Source organism: Salvia miltiorrhiza, chromosome 6 (assembly GCF_028751815.1).
Source record: "Salvia miltiorrhiza cultivar Shanhuang (shh) chromosome 6, IMPLAD_Smil_shh, whole genome shotgun sequence".
NCBI classification, from domain to species: domain Eukaryota; kingdom Viridiplantae; phylum Streptophyta; class Magnoliopsida; order Lamiales; family Lamiaceae; genus Salvia; species Salvia miltiorrhiza.
Genome location: NC_080392.1, coordinates 29,114,316 through 29,122,915, shown reverse-complemented (window position 1 = coordinate 29,122,915; position 8,600 = coordinate 29,114,316). Strand labels below are relative to the sequence as shown.

The 8,600-nt window shown below is 43.7% G+C and overlaps 1 protein-coding gene across 1 annotated transcript; it reads left to right on the top strand.

Moving 5' to 3' along the window:
- The first annotated feature begins 5,573 nt into the window (after positions 1 to 5,573).
- On the top strand, positions 5,574 to 6,674 carry LOC130990728 (uncharacterized). Its single transcript, XM_057914957.1, has 2 exons — positions 5,574 to 5,643; positions 6,247 to 6,674. The coding sequence occupies exons 1-2, from the start codon at positions 5,574 to 5,576 to the stop codon at positions 6,672 to 6,674; spliced, it is 498 nt and encodes a 165-aa protein (XP_057770940.1).
- Positions 6,675 to 8,600: the final 1,926 nt, after the last annotated feature.

Sequence of the window (8,600 nt, the reverse complement as noted above, 5' to 3'; positions counted from 1 at the left end):
CTTGGGGAGATGCTTGTGAAAAATTCATGCTGAAATACTACCCAAGCCACAAGACACAGGGGCTTAGAACGAAAATAATGGAGTTCACCCAAGGAGCGGACGAGCCTTTACATGAAGCTTGGGAGAGATATGAAGAACTCCTCCGCCAATGCCCTCAACGTCAATTCACTAATGTAATGTTGATGCAATTCTTCTACGATGGGTTAGTGCAAACTGCCCAATTTATGGTGGATAGCACGGCAGGAGGCAACATAGCTCGGAAGACGGCCACAGAGTTAAAAGGGATTTTCAAAACCTTAGCCGAGAGCTCCCAACAGAAGTCCGTCCGTGGAAGAAGAGTTGAGGCCAGTGCGGTGACGAATCAGTTCGAGATGCAGCAACAATTGGCCTCGATCATGCGGGAAGTACAACAGTTGAAGATGGGAAAGATAGAAAACCCTCCTGTGTGTTGGATTTGTATACTGAAAGCAAGAACATTTTATGCTTGTATACGATGATTCCTGTGTTCACTATTTTATCTCCTATCTGATTGGGTTCATGATTGCATATGTATGTTCTTTATCTCTATATAAGTAGATTATATGGTGTGTTGTAGATCACAGAAGACCGTATAATTGGAATAACCTTAAGAGATATAATATAATCACAGCCGAAATAACTCTAGGACAAGTTATTGTTTTAGGCTGCGGTATAGATGGAAGTAGTTTGTCTTGATTACTTATCTATACTGGTACGTCATAACGTATTGATAGGACCACAGTGAGATGTATTCTTCTATCTGACTTAAGTGAAGAATCAAGATCTCGGTAACTTATAAGATCTTAATACTAATAAGATTTCAAATATATATATTGATTTGCTTATCACTTTGACTTACTATGGGTGAGAGTTATATAGTAGCTTGAGTACTCTGTATCTTGGGTGATAGCGGTTAATATATGATATTTGATTATCTGTATTAGTACTCGTATCCGTATAGGATAATGACATCCCCTTAAGGAGCTCAATAATGTTTATTGCGCTAAACCCTGCAGGTTGATTAAGTTCAGGCGCAATAATAAGGTTTGAGTGGTACTGCTTAAGGATTACAAAGAGATTAATTAATTAAGGCTGTCATAGCTCTAATTAATTAATGGATGTCGGATATTTTAAATACGAGGATTTAATAAGTCTAAATACAAGCCCCGACTCATCACCGGCAATAAAGGGGTAAGTCAGTATCGGTTCTCTAGTGGAATGAACTTATATTTATAAATTAATTATGGTCTGGGCTGACCATAGATAAATTAATTTATTTGAGGCCCATCTTTATTCCTTGTATCTGGTCCCTGGACTGGCCCAATGTCTCCTAGCCCAAGTAGGACTAGAAATCGTTCCCTACTCAAAAGTGGCGCCCCCCTCCCTTTTCTGTATTATAAAATATAGCTGTCAGCTCTCAGAAAATACACACTGATAATTATTAGGGTTTGAGAGCTGTGAGGAGGCGCAGGAAACAAGGGAGATTACTAGCTTGGGACTTTCATAGCTCGTTGTTCATCCAACGGTGAAAGCTGAGTGGGATACAGTCGAGAAGATCAGAACTGGAGTCTTTCGACACGATCATCAACGACCTTTGCATCCGCTTTACAAGTAAGTAATTCCTAACACCTATGTGCAGCTGTTAAATTCACAGGAGCATGTTTAAGATTAATCGTTGTATGATAAATTAATAATAACCAAGAAACGATCATCGGGCAAAGTGGAACGTTAATTTAATTTAATATTCCTTCACCGTGCTGGTACAGAATTCAGCTCTGCAGAGTGCAGCTTTACCGAACCCAGCTCTGCAGAATGTTGAACCTTGACAAGCTGAGGTCTATGCGGCACAAGGATTTCAGAGCTACAATCAAGGGCCAAGCAGGCCATATGGGCAGAATATGAATCAAGGTCAACAGAATGTCATTGGTGGTTGGAGAGGTCAGCCGAACGCTGGATGGGGAAATCAAAACATTGGGGGGAATCAATTACGTCTACCACCCCAAATGGGCTATCAAAAACAATATTTCCCACCACAACAGAGCTCTTCTCAACCGTACAGACCACAATACCAACAGCGGCAATCAATCCCGCAACAGAGTGCACAGCCGATGCCACCACAAAAATCGACGCTCGAAGAAACGCTGCAAGCCTTTATGGAGATAAGCAAACAAAATATGGAGATTACCAAGCAAAATATGGAGTCTCAAGCATCTACTATAAAAAGGCTTGAAACAACCGTTGGCCAACTCTCCGGCACTTTGAACCAAATTCAGCAACAACAGCAGCCCGAAAAGTTTCATGGCCAACCTGCGCAGACTCATCAAGCTCTTGCGGTCACTGTTCTTCACAGCGGGAAGGTGGTGGACAATAAAGTGGATGTGCCAGACAAGACCATCGTACCGGAGCAGACCAGAATTTCAGAGCTGCCAAAGTCAGCTCTGCCGAAGCCAACTCTGCAGACTTCAGAGCTGCCGAAGTCAGCTCTACAGAATCTCGCCACGCAAGGGTCAGCTCTGCCAAGTTCCACTCTGACGAGCCCTCGTGAAGAAGAAAGATCAGAGCAGAAGCAAAAGGAAGGAGAGAAGGAGAAGGAGGTCAAACTACACAAAGCTACTACACCCTATCGACCACCGGTTCCTTTTCCGAGCAGATTGAGGAATGAGAAGTAGGACCGACAGTTCGAGGATTTTTACAACATGTTGGCCAAGGTGAATGTGAATTTGCCTCTTCTTGACGTGATCAAAAATGTGCCAGCATATGTGAAATTCTTCAAGGAGTTGGCATCCAATAAAAGAAGGTTTGGCGACAATGAGAAGGTGTTGGACTCTGAAGTAGCGAACTCAATCATGCAGCAATCCTTACCACCAAAGCATCGCGATTCAAGTAGTTTTGTGATTAATATTGCTTTGGGAAATGGTAAGGAAGCCACGGGTATGTTAGATTTGGGGACAAGAATTAATTTGATGCCTTACTCTATTTTTCAACAATTAGAGTTAGGTAATTTGAAATCCACTCGCATGTGCCTCCAACTCGCTGATAGGTCCGTTGGGTATCCCCGTGGCATAGTAGAGGACATTCTGGTTAGAGTCGGGGGTTTGATTGTGCCCGTTGATTTTGTTGTGCTTGAGATTGGGGATGTGCATGAGAATGGTAGAGACCACACTCTGCTATTAGGAAGACCCTTTATGGCGACCACTAACACGTTGATTGATGTTAAACATGGAACTATTAAAATGACAGTGTTAGGAGAATCGGTGTCTTTCTCGGTGCATGAAAATCATGCAATGCATTCTCCAAACCTTGTGAATGAATGCTCATATATAGATGCTATTAATGGCTTGGTCGAGAAGGTATTTGTACAGGAACAAGAATGTGTGGAAGTCTGTGCTGGATCGGCAGACATGGAAGAGCTAGCTCGGGAAGCTGAAGAGTTCAGCTATGCACCCTTCAGCTCTGCACCCTTCAGCTCTGCACTCGCCAGCTCTGCGCCTTTCAGCTCTGCACCTTTTAGCTCTGCACTCGTCAGCTCTGCACTGCCGAGCTCTGCGCTGCCTAACTTAGAAAAGGCACGTCGTTCAGAGCTGCCGTTGGAAGAACCGATGGAAGCCAGGAAGCCAGCGCTTGAACTAAAGGAACTCCCTGCCAATCTCAAGTACATATTCTTAGAAGAATGAGGGGAGAAGCTTGTGATCATATCGTCTACTCTGGCTATGGAGCAAGAAGCAGCGGTGATCGAGGTGTTGAAGAGAAATAAAGCAACGCTAGGATGGAGCTTAGCAGATATACGTGGCATTAGTCCAGCCACATGCATGCACAGAATTAACCTAGAGGAGGGAGCTGCACTCAAGCGAGACGCCCAGCGACGATTAAACCCTATTCTGATGGAGGTCATGCGCAAGGAGATCCTCAAGCTGCTGGTCGAAGGGATCATTTACTCTGTCGCCGATAGTGAGTGGGTGAGCCCAGTGCATGTCGTGCCCAAGAAAGGAGGGATGACGGTTGTGCGCAATGACAAAATGGAGTTGGTACCGACGCGTCCTACCACAGCGTGGCAGATGTGCGTTGACTATAGGAAACTCAATGCCGTCACCAAAAAGGACCACTTCCCTCTCCCTTTTGTTGATCAAATGTTGGATCGTTTAGTAGGGCAGGATTTTTATTGTTTTCTTGATGGCTTGTCAGGATACTACCAAATCGTGATCGCACCGGAAGATCAAGTCAAAACTGCCTTCACCACGCCTTTTGGGACGTTTGCATGGAAGAGGATGCCGTTCGGGTTGTGCAATGCACCCGGGACGTTTTAATGATGCATGATGTCCATATTCTCTGAAATGATTGGTAAATTCGTGGAGTTTTTTATGGATGATTTTTCGGTGTTTGGGCAGTCCTTTAATGATTGTTTGCATAAAATTGACATTGTGTTACAAAGGTGCATTGAAAGTGGCCTGACCTTGAGTTGGGAAAATAGTCATTTCATGGTTACACGAGGTATTGTCCTAGGTCATGTGGTGTCTAAGCATGGGTTAGAGGTTGACCGAGCCAAGGTGGAGGTAATTCAAAAATTGCCACCACCTATTGATGTGAAAGGAATTAGGAGTTTCTTAGGTCACGCAGGTTTTTATCTGCGTTTCATAAAAGACTTCTCTAAAATTAGTCAACCCCTATGTAAACTGTTAGCTCAGGACGTACCTTTTAACTTTGATGATTCTTGCATGCATGCCTTTGAATTATTAAAACTGAAGTTGAGCTCTGCCCCGGTTGTGTTTGCGCCTGACTGGTCTCTGCCCTTTGAAATCATGTGAGATGCGTCTAACTCTGCAATCGGAGCTGTGTTAGGTCAGCGTGTGGATAAGATGATTTACTATCCTAGTTTAACTCTGAACAGTGCACAAGTAAATTACACTACTACTGAAAAAGAGATGCTTGATGTGGTCTTTTCCTTAGATAAATTTCGTGCTTACATCATTGGGTCTAAGGTTATTGTCTATAGTGACCATGCCGCGCTGAGATACTTGATGAATAAACCACAAGCTAAACCTCGTCTAATCCGTTGGGTTTTGTTGTTGCAAGAGTTTGATGTAGAGATAAGGGATAGGAAAGAGAGTGAGAATCATGTGGCTGATCATCTCTCACGCATGGATAATCATTTGAATGAATCTGGCCCTAATTGCATCCCTGAATCCTTTTATTTTGAACATACATATGCATTAACCCTTGCCAAGTGCAGCGCTGCAGAGTCCAATTCTACCGTGCTCAGCTCTGCCCTGACCAGCTCTGCCGAGATCACCCCTGCCACAGTCGGCGCTGAGGAATTCAGCTCTCTCGAGCTCTGCTCTGCGAAGTCCAGCTCTGCCGAGCTCTGCTCTGCCGAGACCAATTCTGCCCAGATCAGCCCTGCCAGCACTGTACCGTGGTATGCTGATATTGTTAACTATTTAGTTTGTGGTGTTTTAAGGCATAAGCTGACATCGCAGGAGAGGAAGAGACTCTTAGCTCTGTGCAGGCACTATTATTGGGAGACTCCTCACCTCTTCAAGTAGCAGTAAGTTCTCAAAATGTGCCATGAAGATCACTATGGAGGATACTTTGGGGGACAGAAGACAGCACATAAAGTCCTCCAATCAGGTTTATTCTGGCCCTCTATTTTCAAAGATGCACACATGTTCACTCTTGCTTGTGATAGATGTCAGAGGGTAGGAAATATCGGCCGAAGGAATGAGATGCCTCTCCAGAGCATACTAATTGTTGAAATTTTTGATGTGTGGAGCATTGATTTCATGGGGCCATTTCCTACGTCGCATGGATTTCAATATATTTTGCTTGCGGTAGATTATGTGTCCAAATGGGTTGAAGCTATTCCCACGCGGACATGTGATGCTAATGTTGTGCTCAAGTTTGTGCAAGAAAACATTCTTTCCAGGTTCGGATTTCCCAAAGCTATTATTAGCGATGGAGGCAAACACTTTTGTAACAAGTTGTTTGCAAAGCTCATAAAGAAGAATGGGATCACGCACAAGGTGGCAACACCATATCACCCGCAGACCTCTGGACAAGCTGAGACTAGTAATCGGCAGATCAAGGGAATTTTGGAGAAGACGGTGCAGCCCTCGCGCAAGGATTGGTCTGCAAAGCTCAATGATGCTCTCTGGGCGTACAGAACTGCCTTCAAGGGCGTGCTTGGGATGAATCCGTACCGTCTCGTCTATGGCAAAGCCTGCCATCTGTCAGTGAAGATTGAGCACAAAGCATATTGGGCAATCAAGGCCGCCAACTATGACTTGAATTCTGCCGTGAAGCAGCGCATGCTACAATTGGAGGAGTTGGATGAGCTACGCAACGAGGCGTACGAGAATACGAGGATCTACAAGGACAAAGTGAAGCGACTGCATGATCGCCGTATTTGCCATAAGAAGCTTTGCCCCAGAATGAAGGTGCTCTTGTTCAATTATCGACTGAAGTTGTTCCCGGGTAAGCTGAAATCTCGATGGAGTGGTCCGTTTCTACTTAAGGAGGTGTTTGAGCATGGTGCTGTCGAACTATTCAATGAAAACACGAAGGAGAGCTTCAGAGTGAACGGTCACCGAGTGAAGCCATATTATGAGCACCAGAGCCCGTCGATGGAGGTGGAGGCTCAAGCTCTGCACAATCCGAGCTAAAGTTCAGATCTGAAGTCGGGCTGGAGACTCTAACTCTAGCGCTTGGTGGGAGGCAACCCACTGTTGGTTTGTTTTTTATGTTTTCATTTTTCTTGTTCTTTCCTTGTTTTTAGTTGGTGTTTTATTTTTTTTGTCCTAAGTTTCGGTTGCTATGCGGATACTATGATTCTGGAGGTGTTCATGTTTCTGCTTCAGCGCTGCAATCTTTACTCTGACCTTGTAGCACAACGCTGCCATTCCCTACTCTGCGGCAGCCAGTGCTGCCACTCTTTACTCTGCACAGACTGCAATTCCCACTCTTTACCACCTCTCACGATGCTTCAGCTCTTCCATGCCATTAATCAGGGAAGTTTTCTAACACTCTTCTTAATTCTTTTGTGCCCTGGGGACATGGCATGCTTTAAGTGTGGGGGGGGTGTTTTGTTGCTTATATTTTCAAAAATTGGGCGAGATTAGTCTTTCTATGCTTAGCTTATGCTTAGATACTTGCTAATTTTATGAATTTGTGGAAGAGAACATGGTTTTCGATGAGAATTTCGGGTTTGTGAATGAATGGTGGTTATTCTTGTTTTACTTTTAATATGTGTCTCTTGATTATGCAAAGAATTGTGAGTTTTATTGCAACACGATTGTAAGTAAATAAAACGTGATTTATCCGGTAGATGCTAGAAGGAGTGTTGTCATTGTGATTGCCTACGCTCATATCTTTATCTATGAAAAATGCTGGAAACCAGCTCTGAAATTGCCAGCTCTGAAATATCTGGCCTGTTCTGAAACGTGACAGCTCTGAGTCTCTGCTCCTCTAGTCCAACTATGAGCATGGGAAACCACGTGAAAAGACCTTGGATTACATCCAAATGGTTTTTATTTCATGAATTATGGCTCAACTGTCCAAAAACTTAAGCACACAAAGTGTGAAAAATGATGATATTGATTATAAAGGCGGTCACATTAGGGAATTCACTTCTAGCTGAGAATTGAGTCTGATCGAATTGCTTACATTACTGTTTTGTTGCTTCTTAAACTTTGAGTTACTTGCATGATTAAGAGATGTGTGTTATTGGTAAAATTTTGAATTGACTTTGTGAATGTTTTGATGAAAATTAGCATTGTTGAAATCAATCTCTTCCTAGGATTCATATGGATTTTGCTTGAGGACAAGCAAAAGGCTAAGTGCAGGGGGGTTGATTTATGCTTAATTGTTCTAAATTTTGGGGTTTGCATGAGCTTAATTTAAGATAATCTTCTGGAAATCAGTGCGTTTTATGTGTTATTTTATGCTTTGCAGGAGATTTAGGTTTATAGATGGAACAGTGCAAATTTTGAAAATTTTGGGCTAAGAATCGTGTTTATGTGCATACTCTGGACTGCAGAGCTGAAAGTCCGTGCCAGAGTGTGAAGGCCCGCAGAGCAGAGCAGAGCAGAGACGCTCGACAGAGCAGAGCTGCAAATATAGCTCTGTAGCAGAGTAGAGCCAACACGCAGAGCAGAGCCGAAATTTCCAGAGCTGAACTTCCCTAGCAGAGCTGAAATCTCCAGAGCAGAGCTAACTCGACAAAGCTAAAATACGCGCCAGAGTAAACCCGGAAAAGCAGAGTCAACTTTACAGAGCTGACTTTTCAGCTCTGCACTACTCACCAGAGTTAACTTTACAGAGCTGACTTTTCAGCTCTACACTACTTGCCAGAGTCAACTCTACAGAGCTGACTTTTCAGCCTTGCACTTATCGCCAGAGCTGAACTTTACGGAGCTAACTTATGTAGCTCTGAATGACAGAGTCAACTATGCAGAGCTGACTTTTCAGCTCTGGACTTCTCAGAGCGCGCTAGTACAGAGCTGATTTTTAGCTCTACCTTGCCGATGTAGAGCTGCGAATTTGGCCAGAGTAGGAGTGTTTTCTTTTTAATTACGCAATTTAAATTATGC

Excerpts from the sequence above, each read along its gene's own strand:
- LOC130990728 (XM_057914957.1), top strand. The coding sequence starts at position 5,574 with ATGTGCCATGAAGATCACTATGGAGGATACTTTGGGGGACAGAAGACA. Across the intron at positions 5,644-6,246 it reads ACATAAAGTCCTCCAATCAG|TGAAGATTGAGCACAAAGCA; the intron begins GTTTATTCTGGC and ends GCCATCTGTCAG.